Below are 22,624 nucleotides of genomic sequence, written 5' to 3' on the forward strand. Positions count from 1 at the left end.
TTTGAAGAAATCTCAAAACTGTCCCGTAGATGTCTTCACGGCTGGACTGTTAGCACACATGTGAAGTTTGAGTACTTTTTGAACATTTTCATAGGAGTTAGACATTACATTAGGAGGTTACATTACTCTCTCTCTTCTCTTGATCGCCCTCTCTCTCTTCTCTCCTTTGGCTAATTTGAAGGCTCTTCCCATTGACTTCCATATTAAAAAAAAGAGTTTAAAAAGCTGAATATTTCAAAAAGTATTAAATATTTGGAAAAAGTTGAAAGTTTCAGCATTCACACTAATTATGATCAGTAGAAATGGCCATGACATGGGACCTTTAACTGAACTCAAAAAGTGAATATTAGAAACTGAGATTAATATATGTTTCTGTAATCTTTAAATATAATTATTATATATATATATATATATACAATGGGGCAAAAAAGTATTTAGTCAGCCACCAATTGTGCAAGTTCTCCCACTTAAAAAGATGAGAGGCCTGTAATTTTCATCCTAGGTATACCTCAACTATGAGAGAAAAAAAAATCTAGAAAATCACATTGTCTAAAAGACTTTATTTGCAAATGATGGTGGAAAATAAGTATTTGGTCAATAAGAAAAGTTCATCTCAATACTTTGTTATATACCCTTTTTTGGCAATGACAGAGGTCAAACGTTTTCTGTAAGTCTTCACAAGGTTTTCACACACTGTTGCTGGTATTTTGGCCCATTCCTCCATGCAGATCTCCTCTAGAGCAGTGATGTTTTGGGGCCGTCGCTGGGCAACACAGACTTTCAACTCTCTCCAAAGATTTTCTATGGGGTTGAGATCTGGAGACTGGCTAGGCCACTCCAGGACCTTGAAATGCTTCTTACGAACCCACTCCTTCGTTGCCCGGGCGATGTGTTTGGGATCATTGTCATGCTGAAAGACCCAGCCACGTTTCATCTTCAATGCCCTTGCTGATGGAAGAAGGTTGTCACTCAAAATCTCACGATACATGGCCCCATTCATTCTTTCCTTTACACGGATCAGTCGTCCTGGTCCCTTTGCAGAAAAACAGCCACAAAGCATGATGTTTCCACCCCCATGTTTCACAGTAGGTATGGTGTTCTTTGGATACAACTCAGCATTCTTTCTCCTCCAAACACGTCTAGTTGAGTTTTTAACAAAAGGTTCTATTTTGGTTTCATCTGACCATATGACATACTTCCAATCCTCTTGGGGAACCCTTGGGGGGCGCCAAAGATCGCAGGGGGGGGTGCCAGGCCTCAGATGATTTGAGGCCAAATATCATATTTAGACTTTTTTTTTTTATATAATTTTTTTTTTTTTTCATATAATTGTAAAGCAATACATGATTGTCACTGAAAGCCTTGTCTCTACATTACAATACAATATAAAAAAATATAGATTAATTAATTGTAATACAAATTCAAGTTAGTAGCTATTAAAGGCATAAAAAGACAGAAATGTATAATTCTTTCTTTAATAGAAATGTTTCTTCGGCCCGTAAAGTGTCCAAACCAGGGTTTTCTGGATAAGCGCATTTTTAAAACATAGTCATTGTCCATGCCGGTTTCAGTTGGATTATTTGTCACAGTTGCTCCGATGAGATGGGTCTCCTCCATTTTGTAGATTATTTACGACTTTTTAATCCACATAAATACATCGGCAAAATCTGGCTTACTTTGAACATGTGTTTTAAACAGTTTAATCCCTTTGTGAATTGTTTCCACTTGCGGCGTCCTTTGATTTCTTCATACAGCGGGAATTCAAATGAATAGAGTCCACTACTTCCGGTCCATGGGACCTTATTTTGGAAAAATTATGTATTGAAGTCAATGGAGAGAGAAAACGTATCTTTCGATCCCGTTTGAATTGTGCCACGAATTACACATATGATGTTTTTCGATCTTGAAAAATCATTTCCATGTAAAAAAAGTCACAGTTTTTCGTAAAACTGTTGAAATATAAGACTATGAAAAATATGCAACTAGAAAGACTACAAATCCCAGAGTTGAGTAAGGATGTCATAACTGATGTCACAATTGTTTTTGTCCGCTAAATATAAGAGATAGCTCAGATAAGATAACTTTAACAAGATGCCTGTGTGCTTAGTAGCAGGTTGTTATCATACCAGCAATGGGTCTGGCTCGTTCTTTCACTTCCCGTCTGATGAAAGGACCAGGAGTGGCTGGATCAAGTTAGCTACCTAGCTAGTAGCAAACACGTTAGTTAGCGTTACAGCCTTAGCCTTGTCATTTTTATTAGCCTTAACATGAAGTGACATTAAGTAACCCAAAATGTTAAACAGTAAGAGTAGTAGTCATATTTCGTGAACCCTTAAGAGTACTGTCACACCGGTGTGATCATTCTATAATACACCATTTAAGCCCGGGGGAGAAATGCTAACGCTAACGCTACATTAGCATCGGCGATCTTTTGTACTTCACGCTATCTGCACAAATGGTTGACATTAAACATTAAAAAGATCAGGGAGTTCAGAGAGAATCGCAGGCAGGCAGGCAGGCAGGCAGGCAGGCAGGCAGGCAGGCAGGCAGGCAGGCAGGCAGGCAGGCAGGCAGGCAGGCAGGCAGGCAGCTTTGCATGAGATTCTTCTGGACGTGTTTCATTGTGGTGATAGTGAGGGTAGTCAATCCCTTGTTTAGCAAGACAGTAGTGACGGCCATCTTGGTGAGGTGTGATGTTGTGCAAAACCAGAGATGTAGTTCATTGAGCGTTTTACACAAACAAATGTGTTACTTCACAGTTTTACGACACATTTTTTGTTTTTTGACTTGCAAAATTATCTTTTAAATTGACAAACATCATATGAGTAATTCGTGGCACAATTCAAACGGGATCGAAAGATAATCTTTCTCTCTCCATTGACTTCAATACATATTTTTTCCGAAAAATAAGGTCCCATGGAGGTCCACCGGAAGGGGAGGGACTTCGCCACTCTATTAATCCTGAGTCCAATAACCATCAAAGTCACTCCAATAGTGCTCCTTAATTACGCTTTCATCCTCCTTTAACAAAATACTTCACATTCATCCAGTTTGTGACAGTAGTTGTAGCATTTTGAGACATTTAAACTGTAATTACCACTGTTTCTTGGGAAAAAAGGTTGGGAACCACTGATCTAAATGCTCTCTAGCAAACTTCAGACGGGCCTGGACATGTACTGGCTTAAGCAGGGGGACACGTCTGGCACTGCAGGATTTGAGTCCCTGGCGGCGTAGTGTGTTACTGATGGTAGCCTTTGTTTCTTTGGTCCCAGCTCTCTGCAGGTCATTGACTAGGTCCCCCCGTGTGGTTCTGGGATTTTTGCTCACCGTTCTTGTGATCATTTTGACCCCACGGGGTGAGATCTTGCGTGGAGCCCCAGATCGAGGGAGATTATCAGTGGTCTTGTATGTCTTCCATTTTCTAATAATTGCTCCCACAGTTGATTTCTTCACACCAAGCTGCTTACCTATTGCAGATTCATTCTTCCTAGCCTGGTGCAGGTCTACAATTTTGTTTCTGGTGTCCTTTGACAGCTCTTTGGTCTTGGCCATAGTGGAGTTTGGAGTGTGATTGTTTGAGGTTGTGGACAGGTGTCTTTTATACTGATAACGAGTTCCAACAGGTGCCATTAATACAGTTAACAAGTGGAGGACAGAGGAGGCTCTTAAAGAAGAAGTTACAGGTCTGTGAGAGCCAGAAATCTTGTTTGTTTGTAGGTGACCAAATACTTATTTTCCACCATAATTTGCAAATAAATTCTTTAAAAATCAGACAATGTGATTTTCCTGATTTTTTTTCCTCATTTTGTCTCTCATAGTTGAGGTATACCTAGGATGAAAATTACAGGCCTCTCTCATCTTTTTAAGTGGGAGAACTTGCACAATTGGTGGCTGACTAAATACTTTTGTGCCCCACTGTATATATATATAATAACAATACAATTTGGAAACTGGATATAATTGATCCATATTAGACATATGTACATCATATACAGTCACATCGTTTGTGTCTCTTTCAGATCATATTTGAAGCCATCCGAGGCCCATCACTACGAAGTGATATTTCTATTGATGACATCTCCTTTAAAAGAGGACCATGTGAAGGTGAGTAACAGAAGTATTATTCCACAGGGGATGGGTATTTTAAATGTGTTAGGGCTAAAGTAATACTGTCTGCATTGTTTCCTGTGTAACAGTAATATCTGTGTCCTCCTCTTCAGATCCCGGGGACTTCGCTCCGTACTCAGGCTTCTCTGAGTATTTTAATGAGATCGAGAAATGAGAAAGCGAGAAGTTTTTCTATATAAAAGTTTGCGGGTTTCAGAAGTGTGACTAATCCACCGACAATTTACAAAGTTGTAGAGCGATGCTTACAGTGTGTTGCAGCCAGTACCTCTAGATCAGTGTGTCTGTCTCTCTTCACCTCTGAGTCTGCCATTTTAATGTTGGTGCATTCATTTTCAAATGTTTATATTTTTAATTGGATTACATCATCGTCCCTGTGACAATCAGATACACAGCCACTGTGTTAAAGCCGGTCATACAAATATTTGTTAACTATGCTGTAGATGAATGAAAAAATGTATTTCAGTTACAAAGCACTAATGATGTGCTACTTCATAGCCAAATGTCCTATCAGGTACACAGGGGTTCTATTCACGATGTTAAAAATGATGTCAAAAAACTTAAATTGACCTTCTGCTCAGTACGGGGCCGACAGAGCCAAACCTTTGACTATGACCCAAACAGGAGGGGAAACACGCTGCAGTTTGAAAATAAAAAAATTATGCAAATAAAAAAACACATGTATTTCATTTTACATGCAAATAAAGAACCATCATCAACAAATTTACAAAACATGTGCAGCATTTTGAAAAACATTCACCACCTTGAGGAAACATGAGCCGGGTTTACTAAAAGTGCTGCATGAACGAAACGCTGCAAATATAAAAAAGCTGCAAGAAGGCCAAAATACAATGGACACCAGGGGGCGCAGTTGGACCGCAGTGGGGCCGGAGCGCTAGGTGACGTTCAGGATTATAAAGTTAGCCAAATGTCACTGTAGCAGTTAGTCTTTGCCATACCTGTAAGTGATTGTCAGTATATTTGTAATGACTCGATTAACTAACTTAGCTATAGCTTACAGCAGATGTGCAATAATATCAGAAGGAGTCATGCGATCACATTGTTAAAAATAGGCTGATAAAACTTACATTTTAGTTTTTTATTTGCAACATTTTGTTTGTGCAGTGCTTTCACTTACAGTAACGTTGTATATGTTTTGTAAATGTTTTCAAAAAGATTTGCACGTGTTGTCAAGTCGTGAAAGATGTTTCTATATTTGCATTTGTTTTGGCACATTTGTGTTTTTATATTTGAAACTTTTTTAAAGCGTATTTCTCCTGATGGAAATGTTTTGGGCCGTTGGAACGCGTTTTAACCTTTCGGCCACCGTAGCTCAGGGTGAGATGATTTAGTCTAATTGGGCAAAACATTGAAATCTGTATGGATTACAAAATGTGGAACCATGTAATTACACACTTTGGTTGCTAGTGGCAATGAGCCTTGATCACTGCCATGAAACAAAGCACACTTCCGCACAACAACACTATGAAAACATTAAGAAAAATACTATTTTTACAATGCTTTATTTGTGTATCCACCAATGCTTTATTGTTTGTTCATTAACTCTGTCCTGTATATATTTGTTTAAAGTATCAACTGATTGCATTTACAAATGGGCTTCCACCATACAACTGTGTTGATGTTGCTTGTTAGGTTATTTCTTTGTCAGATTTGTTAATGTTAGTTCTACTGTGACAAAGGATTTGAGTCCAGCTTTACGGCCCCTCTACACTACAGGCATGAAAAGATCCTGAAGCTGGGCGTGTCTGAAGCTTGGCGATTGTTTGCGAGCAACCAATCACATGAATCTCCCGCCCCCGACATACAAAGCAATAGCAATGTTAAAACAAAGTAAACTGGATATAAACTCTCCAAACAGGCGAAAAAACTATCAGTTTCACCCACTGTCTCTGCCACCTCCCTCCATGCCTGGTTCCTCCGGTTTGTATCCCGGTAAATAGTTCCGGTCGTAAAGAACCGGGTGATTTGCTACCGTAATATCTCGTTTGGAATATGAGGAAATGAACTGCGGTCTGGTTCTCCCAGCTTGCACGCGGTTTGATTGGCTGAGCTTGCACTGGCGGGATTTGCATAAACGGGATTTGATTGGCTGATGCCAAGCATCGAGCCTCAAAAGTTGAACATTGTTCAACTTTTAATGCCGATAGAAGCTCGTGATGCTTGCAAAGCCATGCCATGCTCCCCACAATGCAGTTCGGCAAAGATTAAAAATCTTCTACGTCACCCCATTCAAGTGAATGGGCGAAGCGTTGAAAGCATTTTTTGATGCCTGTAGTGTAGACGTACCGTTAGTCTTCAGTCAAAATCTAAGCGCTTCCAGATAATAGTAAAGGTTTTTGATATCCTGTCATGTATTCAGTAAGGTGCTGGAAACCTTCCCTCGATGGTGGCTCATGAGCATCTTACATTTCTCGCAGACCTGCAGCAAGTAGGTTACACATGAAACAAAATAAAACAATAAAGGACATCATACATCAGGGGTGGCAAACTCATTTCAGTTAAGGGGCCACATACTGCCCACTTTGATCTAAAGTGGGCCGGACCAGTAACATCATAGCATAATAACCCACAGGCCCTACATAACGACAATATTTCTGTTTAAGTGCAAATAAGTAGCTACAAGTACATTCGGAAAATGTCCACATGTAATGAGACGCAAAACGTTATGAACAAACTGAAATGTACTGTATTAAGACAAACAAGTGCAATTTCAAGTGCTACACACATGTTCTTTACAACAGATCACAGTTTCCACCTGAACTGACTCACCACAAAATGCAAATAAAAACGTGGGAGCTATTAAGTGAGGAGTTTGAGTTCCCTCCCTTGCCTTGAAAATATAGAATTTTTATATTGGCAGTGCAGCCACAGTGTCACATCAAATCAAACTATTTTTTGCCTATTGAAGCTGCTGATTGACATTATAATACACAATTTTCAGTGACAGAATAATATAACATTTTCAAATATTTCAGTAGGTTCTTATTTTCACAGAACTGAGGTCACAGAACTGATTAATTTGCTCATGAAACTTGACATCTTTTAGCCCTCACAAGGGCATCAATATCAGGCTTAAAATCCTGACTAGCAGCCAATTTAATTATTTCATTCAGGCACTTGTGTGTGAGTCTTGAGCGCAGCTTTTTTTTTAGTAATGTTCATGACAGAGAAAACCTGTTCACAAAGGTAGGTGTTCCCAAACATGCTCAAAACCGTTGCTGCCAGGGCTGTCAATTTGGGGTATCCTGGCAAAAGATACCGATAAAATGTGCCCAAGTCCGACGAGGCAAATTTGTCCTTTGAATCCTGATCACATTGTAAGTCGATTATCTCAAGTTGTATGTCGACGGGCAGATCCGCAGCCTTAACTGCAAATGGCGAGTGAAAAACTGCAAACTCTGTCTCAAGCTCACCAAAGACCTGAAACCGCCGCTCAAACTCCCGCAGCAATTCCGTAATTTTGTCTTTGTACCGTCTCATGTCAGCAGTAACTCCGGTCATATGCACATTTCTTAGATGAGGGAAATGAGCAGGGTCACCACTTGACAGCTGTGTCTCCCACAAAGCCAGCTTCAACTTAAATGCGCGTATGCTGTCATAATATTCTGTGACAACTTTTTCGCGACCTTGCATCGTTATGTTCAGATTATTCAAGTGCTCTGAAATATCCACCATAAATGCAAGGCCCTGCAGCCATTCTGTTTTTTTTTTAATTCATGCACTGGCTTACCCTTTTTCTCCATGAACTGTCCAATTTCCTTGCGTAGATCAGAAAAACGCTTCAGCACGGCACCTCGGCTCAACCACCTTACTTCAGTGTGATATGGTAGGCTACAGGTGATGTCTTTATCACTGAGGAGGCTGTCGAACTGACGGTGATTCAGCCCTCTGGCTCAGATGAAATTAACCGTTTGAAGAACCACTTTCATGACGTGATCCATTTTTAACGACTTGCAACACAATGCCTCCTGGAGCAAAATACAGTGGAATGTCCAAAAACGATCTCCTCCATCTGCTGCTTGTACTTTCTCCCTGAATTTCGTTGCAACACCTGCTTTTTTCCCAATCATTGATGGCGTGCCGTCTGTATCCAGACTGACAGCACGGGTCCAGTCCACTCCAACCCTGTCCAGTGCTTCAACGAGAGCGCTAAAAATGTCATCCGCTTTAGTGGTGTCTGTCATAGGAACCAACTCAAGGAACTCTTCGGTGACCGTCAAAGTCTCATCAACACCACAAATTAATATGGCCAGTTGAGCAACATCTATAATGTCAGTGCTCTCATCGATTGCAACTGAAAATGCTACGAATGACTTGACTTTTGTTTTTTTCTGGCTATCCAAATCTGCTGAAAGATCGGCAATCCTATCCTTCACTGTATTCCTCGTTAGACTAATGTTGGCAAAAGCTTGTCGCTTCTCAGGGCACACAATTTCTGCAGCCTTCAGCATGCATGTTTTCACAAACTCACCCTCAGAGTATGGCTTTGAGGCTGATGCTATTTCGTTGAGATAGCTGGCTTTCACTGCTGCGTCACTTATATCTCGGCTCCGGGTAAAAATGGCCTGTTGTTTCTTTAGACCTGATAGCAGGCCATTTATCTTTTCTTTTCTCCATTGTCCTTGCAAGCAGTCATATTTCTCTCCATGGTGAGTCTCATAATGGCGGTGAATATTATATTATTTGAGCACAGCAACTTGCTGCGAACACACCAAGCATACAGGTTTTCCATTTACCTCTGTAAAAAAATAGGATGCAGTCCATTTTTCTTGGAAAACTCGGCACTCCGTGTCCACTTTTCTCTTTTTTGACAGAGACATTTGGGGATGAGGGTGTCAGAGGTTATTGACTGCAATCACTACTCTTACTCATCACTTGTTTTACAGTCTGGCTGCGCTCTCACTGGTACCGGTGCGGTAGTGCGCCCACTAGTGGAAGGATTCAAAATAGCAGTTTTTTTCCCCTCCTCACAGCCTACTTAGCAAAGTCCTTCAGCTCCGTGGGCCAAGCTGAAATGCTTCCCGGGCCGGATCCGGCCCGCGGGCCGTATGTTTGCCATCCCTGTCATACATCATATTTACAGGGCTACATTTACATACCATCAACATTTACAAGTACCAACAGTATCAAAGACCATTTCACCTATCCAAGCTTTAAAAACAGGCAGTTGAACCAAATAGCTCATTTTCAATTATTTTTGAAGACTGTTCCAAGCAAGAGGAGCTGTGCACACAAAAGCTTTCGTACCTAAGTCAGTCCTTGCACTTGGCACATGTAGCAAGACCACATCATGTGATCTCAGGCAATAGCTACCTGCAACTCTGTGTGATCAGAGAGCAGATATAAGATGGGAGTTTACCCAACATGGCTTTATATATGAACATGTACCAATGAGTGAGTCCCCTAACAGTAAGTGAAGGCAAACCTGCCCTGGTATACTGTTACGAACTCGGATACACAAGGATAAGGACTCAAATGCACGACCCGGGAGCCAGAGGTAAAATATAATTGATATGCTTTATTTGCACAAAGGTAACAAAAGAAAATCGCTCACAACGTGAGGAACTAGACTTAACATACGTTTCAGAAGCAAAAAAATAGGCTTTGAATCAAAGAAGCAAACGCTGAAGAGCAGAGTTGTGACATGAGGACAGGACAAGACGAACTGACAACACACAAAGGAAAACAGGGAAATATAAACAGGAGATAACTGGGCACAGGGGAAAACAATGCGGGGCTGGTGCTGATGAACGTGGGAGAACACACCAGGGAAGGGACTCGAGGAACCTGGAATGAGACGTGGCAAAACAAAACAGGAAGTGAAAGACAATACAAGAATAACAACATGAAACATGTCTGACTTAGCACTTTTGACGGTGCACAACACATACAGGGTACAGTGATGAGTAGCTAAGTGCTTTACAATTAGTTTCAAATCTCAGTGCACTGTGATAGGCGGCATCTAACTTGTTCAGGTAATGGGCAGGTGCAATCATATAAATCAGATCACCATAGTCCAGCACAGGTAAAAAGGTCACAGTGACTAGCCTTTTCCTGGCCTCAAGTGAGAAACAGGACTTGTTTCTGTAAAAGAAACCTAGTCTAACCCTCAGCTTTTTAAGCAGATTAATGACCTGAAGTTTAAAAGAGAGACAATCATCAAGCCAGATACCAAGGTATTTATAACAGGCAACCATTTCAAATATTTTTTCTTGCGCAGTAACAATATCCAAAGCGGTCTCTAGTGTCTTTTTGGCTTTTGAAAATAGCATTACCTTATCAACATTTAAAAGAAGCTTTAACCCAGAGAGCTGAGTCTGAATAATATTAAAAACGGCCTTTAATTTAACAACAGCCTCCTTAATGGAGGGACCTACACAATACATCACGGCAGTGGCCCAGAGCCAGCCAGGGGCCCATGCAAAAACAAATATTTGTAATATATTGTTTTTAAAAAAAATAAACATTTGGGGCCCCAATGGCATTGACTGGTTCACGCAGTCTTCAAAGTAACCAATCAACCTAAATTAATTTGTAATTTGTCTGTCCAATGACCTTGCTTCCTTTAATGTCATGTGATACCTTGCGTGACGAGCGAACGGTTTAATCAACCTGTACTGTACTGTAGCTTGCAGCAGCAAGTTCGGCAGGATTATAAAAAATGTAATAGCTTGCATTTATAATGTACAGCAAACCAAAGCACAAGAGATAGAACAAGGATATGTAACAGCTAAACTGGCGAAATTAGACAGTCATACATCGTCCTCGAAATCAAGCGCTAACGTTAGCAATGTTGACGTGCAGCGGCAGCCGGAGCTGGAGGCTAACGATAGCTCACCTTCCTCACCACCATCATTATCATCTAGCTCCACAAGTGAAGCTGTATCCGTGGCTGTGCGACCTTCTTCTCCAGCCAGCCAGGAGGAGAGGCTGGATGTGGCTGTGCCCGGCGGTGGTCCAACAGTTCCCCTAAGGGCCCCAACCGATAGGGGACTCTATGGCGCTATTGAGACCCCCGACGCCAAGATCAAAAGCTATATTATAGCAACCGGTCCATGTAGGCCTACCGGCCCATTCCCCAGAGAAAAACATCAAGAGGTGCTTTCACACGGTAGTACTTTTCCCAGTACTTTTCCCATTTAGTTCCGATAGTTCCTGGGATCCTTAGTTCATGATAAATGTTACCCCCTTTTTAGTGCCTGCTAGAGAGCAGGTACTTTCCTGGGGAAAAAAAGTTCAAATTTCTGATTGGCTGGGCGAATTGCAAACCATGCCCCGTAAAACTTTGAAAAGTTTTGTGAAACCGCCATTGTATTGGCTGGCATTATCATTATTAGCATTAGCCCAGCGCACCAACGGAGAGAGACTAACTTATGGCAACACAAAAAAAAACATGGGAGTGGTGGAGTGATGAGGAGGTGTCGTCGTTCTGGTGATTTAATCGGAAGGCTTCAGTTAAAGAACTCCGGGGGCATCCGGCCGGGGACTTCGGGGGGCTTCATTTGCGTAATCTTCCCTCAAGGAACTTATTCCGGTGTGAACGCGATCGGCTCTTAGTTCCATGGGGTAATAAGTGCTGGGAACTAAGTACGGCAAAGTAGTTCGCTGTGCTGTTGTCAGGCTGTGGTGGTTTGAGGCCAGGGCAGGCTGTTGTTAATACCCTACACTCCACGGGGCACACGTGCCATAGCTGCAAATATTTTTCACGCTGTCTACTGCCAAACGCACATGACAATCTGCTGCAGCATACCTGGACACAACACCGGTCACTGATGGTAACTCTTCTTCACTGCAACATACACACCCCATCCTGCTCACTGACGCCACCCAGCGGCCCATAAGGAAACCTTCTCTTCACAACAATGTTTCACACAGACTGTCAGACTGTTTACCCGGTTATCCATGTGTCTTCTCTGATGGACATGATGAGGAGCCAGGAAACTCAAAGCCTATACAACTCCCTATCCCTGTGCTCAGAAGCATCAACAAAAGGTGTCTACCCTGCCCTCTACGTACAAGAAACAGTGCACACCTGATAACTGTCCCCATTTCACCCCACTCAGTTCAAGAGAACGTAGTGCACTTGGTTGTTTTAAACGTCAAGTCCTTGTCAGGAAAGTCACTTTTAATTAATGATTGTATTAACAATTATAGCCTTAACTTCATGTTTTTAACAGAAACCTGGCTAGACGAGAACAACAGTGGAGCTGTTCTCATTGAAACAGCCCCAATATTTCTAACCTCGTGGTCACTGATGTTGGCATCTCGGATCACTCCTGCATCTTTTTCAAAATGAATATCAGCATTTCTAATAAAGGGACAACACAGATTCTCACAAAACGACACATAACTGAAGATACAAACAAGTTGTTTATTGAGGCTTTCTCCTCCACTATCAGACTTTTGGGAAAGGGGTCTATGGCAACCATTCATCCTCTTAAAATACACTTAATCCGCAAGACACCGTTTGATCCCATCAGCCATAATGCCCTTGAAGACATAGTGTTTCATTTAAGTTCTTCCTCCTGCTGCTTAGATAGTATTCCCACAAGCTTCCTGAAAAATGTTTTTAACGGCATGGCATCAGAGCTACTACAGATAGTCAACACCTCCCTCAGCTCGGGACAGTTCCCAAAAGCACTAAAAACAGCAGTAATCAAGCCTCTTTTTAAAAAAAAAACAACCTAGACAGCTCAATCATGCAGAATTATAGGCCAATTTCAAACCTACCCTTCTTGGGTAAAATTATAGAAAAAGCTGTTTTCCATCAACTCAACTTTTTTTTGATGCTCTCCAGTCTGGATTCAGAGCCCATCACATCACTGAGACCACACTGATGAGGGTCTTAAACGATATATATTTAAACACAGACAAGGGACAAATCACTATTTTGGTACTGCTGGACCTCAGTGATACAGTTTTGATACTTTGATACAGTGGACCACAAAATATTACTGGACAGACTAGAAAACTGTGTTGGTTTATCTGACAAAGCACTTAATTGGTTCAAATCGTATCTGCAGGACAGGGACTTCTTTGTGTCTGTTGGTTCTTTTAAATCGCAACAAACTGCAATGACTTGTGGAGTTCCCCAAGGGTTGATTCTTGGTCCAATTCTATTTCACATGCTTCCACTACACTGTAAAAAAAAAATCCGTTGAAAAACGGACAAAGTGCTGGTAATTTGCTGCCAGGACATTGTCCGTTATTCTACAGACACTTCCGTCAACCCTTTAACGGATATTTCTGTAGATTAACAAGACTTTGTCTGTACCATATACGGACACTTCTGTCAACCTTATAACGGATATTTCTGTAGATTAACAAGACTTTGTCCGTAATATTTACGGACACTTCTGTTAATCCTAATACGGACAATTCCGTATTTTAACAGTCCTTAGTATGTACTATTTACAGACACTTCCGTTAATCCCAATATCTTTTTTTTTAAATCTTGGGATAAAAAATATATATATATCCTAATACTAAATAAATAACAATCATTACACTTTCAAGCAAACTGAATAAAGCACAATATATAGAAATTGAACAAAATGTATACCATTTTTTCCATACAAGTGCATTTATTTCCTTTTTGCTAATGTATAAAGTGCATTTAATGATGAAATGAAAAAACTGAACTTTTCTCCCACTGCTGTTGCACCCTACTGGCTCACCTGTCAGTGAGGAAGGAGGAGCCCCCTCCAGGAGGATGTAGCGACTCCGTCCTACACCTCCCACTCAACATTCCCCGCTGACAGGCACTGCCCCAACCTGTAGGAGAACATGCAGTGACAAATATCACCCTCCCAACTTCCCTCCCCCCGAACATGGGGGATTTGAACCCAAAGAATCTGTGGTGGTGGGCAATAATTTTACCCCTCGCTACCTGAGTGCCATACAAATGTTTTTTTTTTAAGACATTTCCATACAATTGTAAAACCCTAACATGAACATACATTCAAGTATGTAAAATAACAGCAACAATAACCTTTTTCTTAACACCATGATGTTAGAGGTCGGGCTGTGTGTACATGTGCGCCTCAAGATCAAATTAGTAGTTATAAATTCCTCCCAATGTTTGCCACTGCTGTTGCACCCTACTGGCTCACCTGTCAGTGAGGAAGGAGGAGCCCCCTCCAAGAGGATGTAGCAACTCCGTCCTACACCTCCCACTCAACATTCCCCGCTGACAGGCGCTGCCCCAACCTGTAGGAGAACATGCAGTGACAAATTAAAAAAAAGTAAACTTTTTTTTTTTTTAAGTGTGTGTGTGTTGGTATGTTTAGTCCAAAAGTCCAGTCCAAAAAGTTCGGTTTTGAGCTTTGAGGAAAGCTCACATGTGCCAGTCAAATTCCTTCAGCTCAGTCACGAGCTTCGACAGTTTTGGAGGAATGTGATGCTGTTTCTTCCCCTTCATCTCAGCCTTGGACCCTCGGTCAGGATTCATTCCAAAGAAAACTCTAAGGAAACAGAAATATGTTTAGCTGCACATGCAACTAAATGAATGAAACTGAACTAAAGAGTAACATGCAGACAAAGCTGAGATACTACTTGTAGTGTGGCTCTACAGGAGTGGAGCCGTCTAAAATAGCATACATTTGTTTTCTCCACCATGCCCGTGTGTGTGTTTCCATCTACAGCTAATGTTGCAAAATACTACTACTACAATAACACTTTGCTCCTGTAAGCTGAGCAACTCAGACAACGTGCTGTTAAAGTCTGCTCATCACCAACATACTATACTGGAAATCTCAGCATAACCCGTGCACCTGTGACTTGTGTGGATATACTGTACGTGCAATGAACGATCTCAGGGCACCGTTAACTCAGTGCATGAGTAGCACAGCTAGTAGTAGTCGCTAGTAGTCACGAGTGCTGAAAGAAGTTGTGACGATTGATAACAAACTTTTAATCTGAAATGTATGTCTAAAATTAATGAACAATGAGTAATGGTCTATTTTGTGACAAAAAAATATATAATTTACATGAGCCGTCAAAAATGGCCGGCGAGTCTGTTGTAAACAGTGCTGTCCGGGAAGATTGTTTCAATGACAGTGGGACCTCTTTCTGGTCCCTCTGAACCCGTTCTGGATCACCACTCCTCGGTGGTGGTAATAGGTTTGCATTTGAGAATACAAACATTATGCACCTTTACAATATGAATTAACAAAACTATTATTTTGTGCTGACAAACTAGGCTATATAGTGTATTTAGTGACTTTTCCTGTCATAATCACCACTGTGACATAGCCTACAGCAGCCTACTGTAGCAGCCTCTATATTTTATATGTAAAATGTCTTGGTATTTGCTACATTTATCGTGGAGTTGTGTGTTTGTTAAACATACATATACAATTTAGAGGTGACAGTGTGCGGTGTTATAGTTTGTTAAATGCACAGGTGAACATTTGACAGGAGGAGTTACTAAATCCACAATGGTTTTGGTTATTGGCTACATACTATAGGTGGATCATGTTTGTTTGTATTCTCATAATGCAGACCAATTCACATAATCACGATAGGCGAGTTGTGATCCAGTGCACAAAGACGGAGGTCCAGATTTCATTGCAGCAGCTTTACAGGCAACCAAGGTAAAGAGGGTTGATTTATTTGCATCGATTATGATTGTACACAGTCTATATACATTTTAGTCACAAAATAGATAACATAGTTGCTCAATTTTGATTTCACACATACAACCACTGCATTAAAACTGCATCTAAATTTGCTACTTTCAATATCGCAGTCTACTTGTCAGATTTCAGTCAATCTTAAGTGTGACACAACCACTAAGCTCATCTGCAACAAGAGCACAGGCGTCAAACGTTGAGTGGAGTGGTAACTGTGACACTCGGTGCAAATGTACACGTTACACAACAAGTATTAACATTGGGGCATGAATCCTGGTATGGATTTTGTTATATTAGTCACAAAAGCAGCTCACATAGAATAGCCTAAATGTGTGTCTTTGGTTAAAGAGATAGCTCAGAGATAGTTGTTAGGAATATTGTACATGTTTTCCCAATCACCCAGTGTCAGAGCCTAATAAATGCCAAATGCCTTAGGACAGACCTTTTCTATGTACTTGGTGTAGTCTGAAGTTATATGAAAGAGCATGGGCCTTCAACAGGAAGCTGCAAAATGTGCTGCCTGTGTTATAGGAACATTTATTAAGTATTGAGGGTTTAAGTGATTATATGTTTGATAATACACATTAACATGAAACAAACAATAGAAAAGATCATGTGTAAGCAAACAAACTTTACACAACACTGGTGATAGTGCTGTCAAACAGGTCTATGAACTCTATGAAAAAGTTGAATCTGCAATACAATTTTAGGCAGTATTTGGGTCCCTGGTTCATCTCTCTCAGCTAAGGGGTCCTTGGACTGAACAACATTGAAGACCCCTGTCAAAGAGCAATGAATATCTTGGCTCGATTGTAGAGTGTCAATGGGATCAAAACATATAATATATATTATATTTAATAATCATGATCCCATAAGCATCCTGGAATTGAGCACAACTATGCTAGTAATCTAAGGGACGATGAGTGGATACCTTTTTACATGCTTTGTCTGGTGGGAAGCCCTCAGTCTCAGAATTTGAATACCCCAGCTTATACATTTCAAAACAATGAGCTGCTTACCTTTGCATGAATTCCAGGGTAAGAGACATCTCCTTTGGATATTCAATGTTGCAGACATAAAACAAGCAGAAAGCATAGCTCAGGGCCACAATGGGGGAGGTGATGTGGTCATTCACAACTTCCTGATCAACAGCAATCTGGAATAGATGGTCACCTTAAACATAGATCACAAAAACAATATGTATTAGTAATTAAAAAAAATAATAACGTACACACGTGCCAAATCTTCCATACTCAGCCCAAACACAGGTTATGGTAAGAACAAGCAACAAATACTTTGAAAAGGTATTCTGCATTTAGTTTGTCAGACTTTACATACAAGTGTACTTAAATTTAAAGATTTTGGCCCTAATCAACATAGTTCTGAGCACCATTTACAAAACAAAATCAACCAACTCTATACCTTTTCATCACAACAAATCGTCTCATCAGTAAACCTAAGAACAAATGGAGAACATATCTCCAAGCTTGCTGGGATGCAAAAATGATTCAACTACAAACCTCTGATTAGGATGCATGGGGTACAGGGGAGGCTGAGTTCAGCATCTGCGGAGTACTGTTTTCGAAAAATAAAACAACAAAGATACACATATGAATGTGTTGATTTTATGTTTCCAATGTACGCAAACACACAGTCAGGCAGGCAAATAGACCATCTGCCAGCGTCTGTATCAGAGGCAACCATAGACAATAATGTTAATAGTAGTTATAAAAAAATATTGTTTACACAAACATAATCGATTAATGTTAGGATCAGAATCCTTTTCGGTCAGGGGGGGAAAGTCTGTCCTTACAAGACCTTGTTCTATTAGGGGACAGCATTTGGTCCTCCAAGACAGAGGAGCTCTGCCGGGATGGAAGTGTATAATTATATGAGGGATTTTCTCCTGGTCGGGAAAATAAATCAAGGATTTTACTGATTTCCTTTTATCTTCGTTTCCAGGAGAGATGGTTTACCAATTTCGATATTATCAGCAGCGCAAAGTGGGGTTTAAAATCCATAAAATGTACCTCATTTTTGCAGAAAAGGTGATCAGGGTTTTCCTTGAAGTATCTCACAATGCCACAGATCAGCTGTACTGGACCTTCACCCATCTTCATCCCTTTGGTGTCAAGGAAGTTGTTGATGCCCGGTTCTTTTTTGGAAAGCTCCTGTGCCAGCTTGTTTTGTAACGAAAAGCCAAGGAGTCTAGATGCATGATCAAACAGGTGAGCAGCTTCAAAAAGAAATGGCCACTCTTCCTTTAGGACCTTTACATTGGTTCCGTCGTTGATGGTTTCACGCTGGATGGGATATGTTTCAGCCATCAGTTTTCGAAACAGATGACTCCTAAAGATATGAGGCAACAGTTAATCAAACTAATAAATTCAATCAATAATAAAACAAATGATCAATATAAATACAGATAAATCAATTTCGGGTGAAAATAGCTGATATACAAGCGCACAACGAGTCCCATTGTGAACTTGTAGATCAGTTATTTTTTGTTAGTTATACAAAACCAATTTGAATTGATATTCCAAAAATAAATCAAACTCAAATATTAGCCTCTCAATTACTCAATCAAAAAGTAATCCATACATACACAAGAACATAATGGATGGTTGGAGCCCTACCTGAGGATCATGGGTTTTGAAGGCACTTTTCAATTAATTTCGTTTTGACAGCAGTTCTGCTCTACTCTCAGTTCCCTTTACAGCAACATCCCACTCCACACATCCATAACGATCGGAATTTCTTGACTTTTTCTTCCGCTGAACTTCACCCTCTCCACCCTCTGCTCGCCTCTTTCCTGGGGTTGATGTTCTCTTAATATTTTCAACTCTGTTTTCTAGCTGGGTAAAGAGAGGACCACAACCATCTTTTGCAAACGGCATATTTCCAAAGGGCTCTGTCTGTTTGAAAGACAGAGGATATTGTCCTACAATGTTCTTGGCGATTTCCATCAGCTTGGATCTACCAGGTCTTCCAGGGTGTTTATGGAGGTAATCATCAACAATGATCCGAACCATCTGTAGTCTTTCTTTCGACTTTACCCATTTCTTTTCACCCAACACATCCATGAGCTTTGAGGGCATTTTGTGCCATGGTATGGAATATGGCTCACAGGATGGGGAGTGGGCAGATGGGGTATGGGCAGGTGGTGCTTCAGGTGGTGTTGGGGACAGATCATCACTCTGTGGCAGAGGTGTAGATGTAGGGCCAGGGCCAGGGCTTCTGAACTGTGGTGCAGCTTGTGAATCTATGGATGACATACCCCATAAATTAACCACATCACCAATGCTACTAATTAATTAATACACTGGTTTTCAATGTCCGTTGGAGACCACCAGGGGTACAAATGGACCCTTAAGGGTCTGTGAATTTGTACAGACAGTATACAGGGTTGGGCAATATATTGATATATCATATGAGATTATTGAATAGGATTTTGGGTATCATATTGTGATACCTGTTGTGTTTTCCTGATTTTAAAGAATGAACTGAACTTACCCAACTGTTAACATTACATAGTCATAAATACATAATGGTGATATTTGATTTTGTCGGTGTTGTCCACCCCTCAGTACTGTGCAGATTAGGGTTACAAATAAAAAAACTTACCTCCTTGGAAAGCCTTAACGAGTCTTCTGCACTGAATGAGTGGCAGAGTGTCCTGAATGTCCGGGGCATCCACAAGGATCAGGTCATCTTCACATTGAACTCCTAATTCCACCAGTCTAGCCATGAGTGCATCCATCTTATCACTACTGAGCGATGGTATGGCTTTCTTAACCACATCTTTCACAAGCTCCATGTTGGCATGTGTTTAAGAGGAATGAGCAACCTCGCACCTCTCTGGTAAGAAGAAAGTGGATAATAATCATTAAGTTTGTCCAGATTTTGGCAGCTGTATTGACCGCAGTGTTTGGGGGGAAAACACTGTGCCAATGGAAGCTAACGGGAAGCTAACGTTAGCCCGCGTCCTTTTGCAATACTACTTTTAATCCAGATGTAACCACAACATAACACACACACCTTCAAATGTCAACGAAGCCTATCGAATATATATTAGTCGATATGATACTATTATAGCTGTATTGACCGCAGTGTTTGGGCGGAAAACACTGTACCAATGGAAGCTAACGGGAAGCTAACGTTAGCCCGCGGCCTTTTGCAATACTACTTTTAATCCAAATGTAACCACAACATAACACACACACACCTTCAAATGTCAACGAAGCCTATCGAATATATATTAGTCGATATGATACTATTATAGCTGTATTGACCGCAGTGTTTGGGGGGAAAACACTGTACCAATGGAAGCTAACGGGAAGCTAACGTTAGCCCGCGGCCTTTTGCAATACTACTTTTAATCCAAATGTAACCACAACATAACACACACACCTTCAAATGTCAACGAAGCCTATCGAATATATATTAGTCGATATGATACTATTATAGCTGTATTGACCGCAGTGTTTGGGGGGAAAACATTGTGCCAATGGAAGCTAACATTAGCCCGCTGCCTTTTACAATACTACTTTTAATCCAAATGTAACCACAACATAACACACACACCTTCAAATGTCAACAAAGCCTATCGAATATATATTAGTCGATATGATATTATTATAGCTGTATTGACCGCGGTGTTTGGGGGGAAAACACTGTGCCAATGGAAGCTAACGTTAGCCAGGTTGGAAAGATACTAATAAAACAACAACACACAAACCTGCGAAAATAAACTAACCATAAATACAAACTTTACCTATCAATTCAATGAACTGGCCAACTTTTGCACGGGGGGATACTGCTTAAGGACTATATTCTAACTGGGGCCAGTTAGAAGAGAGTTACCTGCCAGACGTACACGTAATAAAACAAATATTTAACATTAACACAAATGTTATGTTTACCATAAATGTCCTTTTTGATTAAGAAATGAGGTTCCATTCCCAAATTAAACACAATGAACCAACCTACCGAGCAGACTTTCAGGTTCACTTTCAGTGCGGGATTCCTGTAATGGCGGCCACAGATATTTTTTACCGTGCAAAAGCACCCACAATGCAATGCGCAACCAGTGTTGCCAGATTCTGTGAGGGACACAAACAAGCCACAAGGTCTAGAGAAAATAAGCCCAAAAGAAGTGAAGTGGGCCACATGAGCACTTTAAACCTATACAGCAACTATTAGAAAATAGCAGATCACAACGTGCCGCGACGCGACGCGTTGTGAGCTTGTAGACCTGCTATTTTCAAATAAAATCTTGGGGGAAACTTATAATAAGCAGACCTGGCAACGCTGTTTTCAACGGCAAAAGTAATGTAAAAGTCGATTACAGTACTTAAACAGTAAAATTTTACACCACATTGGCCATCATTTTACGGATTTTTCTTAGAGTGTAGCCCAGATCCTAAATTTTAACAAAATGTCATACCACAATTATGCAGATGACACTCAGTTATACATTACAATAAAGCCTGGCGACTACAGACCATTACAATCCCTCACCAACTGCATGGAAAAAATCAGTAGCTGGATGAGCAACAATTTCCTAGAATTAAACAAAAACAAAACAGAGACAATTATCTTTGGTGCCAAAAGGGAGGAACGGGCTGAAGTAAGCGCTAAACTTGAAGCCCTACTGCTAAATACATCGGAAAAGGTGAGAAATCTAGGCGTAGTTCTGGACCCCGATCTCAATTTCAAATCCCACATCAACACAATTACTAAATCGGCATACTATCACCTGAAAAACATAGCCAGACTTAGAACATTAATGTCTCAACAAGACCTTGAAAAACGAATTCACGCCTTTGTTTTTAGCAGGCTTGATTACTGTAATAGTGTATTTACAGCGTCTATGTAAAAAATCGGTTAGAAAACTACTACTAATCCAGAACGCCGCTGCCAGAGTCCTGACCAAAACAAAAAGAGTAAAACACATCACCCCAGTACTCAGGTCTGCACTGGCTACCAGTAGCTTACAGAATCGATTTTAAAATTATATTGTTAACTTATAAAGCATTAAATGGTTTGGGACCCCAATATATGTCTGACATGTTTCCCTGTTACGAGCCCCCCAGAGCTCTGAGATCATCGGGGGCGGGCTTACTAATTGTTCCCCGGCTCAGAACCAAACACGCCGAAGCTGCTTTTAGTTTTTATGCTCCCCACAAATGGAATAAACTTCCAGAAAACCTGAGGTCTTCACCAACGCTGAGTTCTTTTAATTCGAGGCTAAAAACATTACTTTTTACAGCTGCTTACCCAGAAGCCTTTTAACTTGTTTTAGCACTTACCGTATTTACAATGTCGTTTTTAACTATTTTATATCTCATTAATGCATTGTTTTATGAAACTGTTATTCCATTATGTTTATTTATTGTGTTCCTCTCACTTCTATTATCATGTGTTAATAATCATGTAAAACACTTTGAATTGCCTCTGCATCTGAAATGTGCTATATAAATAAACGTACCTTACCTTACCTTACATGTGGCGCTTCTGAGTGGTTGTGTATGTCCGTGCGTGTATGAGCGCATCAGTGTCTCTCTTTATGATAATGCGAGGTTTACCCTTTTGGACCTTAGTGTCCCTGATTGTGGCTACAACACAGTGGTCACTCACATCATTTGCAAATATTCCCACAGATGAGTATTTATGGGGAACATTAAAATGAGATTAATTAAGGAGGATTTACTAGGGGACTTAATATTAGGGCGAGCAGGACCGTCTGAGTAACATTTAATGAAATACAAAGGTTTTTTAAATCATTTCACCCCAGCTTCCAACATAACCCTCTGATGTATCTGGTATTAGCGATGTCCCGCCCC

The 22,624-nt window shown here is 40.6% G+C and overlaps 2 protein-coding genes across 3 annotated transcripts in view; one reads left to right on the top strand and one right to left on the bottom strand.

The window, feature by feature from the left end:
• The window catches only part of mamdc2a (MAM domain containing 2a), an 83,261-nt gene extending 71,694 nt beyond the window's left edge, over positions 1-11,567 (top strand). For both annotated transcript variants that reach the window (XM_079688568.1, XM_079688567.1), the window contains exons 13-14: positions 4,020-4,104; positions 4,221-11,567. In XM_079688568.1, coding sequence (XP_079544694.1) covers positions 4,020-4,104; positions 4,221-4,282 — 147 coding nt within the window. In that variant the 3' untranslated portion in view covers positions 4,283-11,567. The remainder of the gene's footprint in view (positions 1-4,019; positions 4,105-4,220) is intronic.
• A 2,438-nt stretch (positions 11,568-14,005) lies between these two features.
• On the bottom strand, positions 14,006-21,170 carry LOC307043770 (uncharacterized protein). The gene is made up of 6 exons (XM_079688574.1): positions 19,404-21,170; positions 18,416-19,041; positions 17,810-18,128; positions 17,300-17,354; positions 16,799-16,952; positions 14,006-14,609 (listed from the first exon to the last, which is right to left on the bottom strand). Exons 2-6 carry the CDS (start codon positions 18,424-18,426, stop codon positions 14,483-14,485), a joined length of 666 nt encoding a protein of 221 aa, XP_079544700.1. The 5' UTR covers positions 18,427-19,041; positions 19,404-21,170; the 3' UTR covers positions 14,006-14,482.
• Between the last annotated feature and the right edge of the window lie 1,454 nt (positions 21,171-22,624).

This window comes from Notothenia rossii (genome assembly GCF_949606895.1).
Source record: "Notothenia rossii genome assembly, chromosome: 6".
NCBI lineage: Eukaryota > Metazoa > Chordata > Actinopteri > Perciformes > Nototheniidae > Notothenia > Notothenia rossii.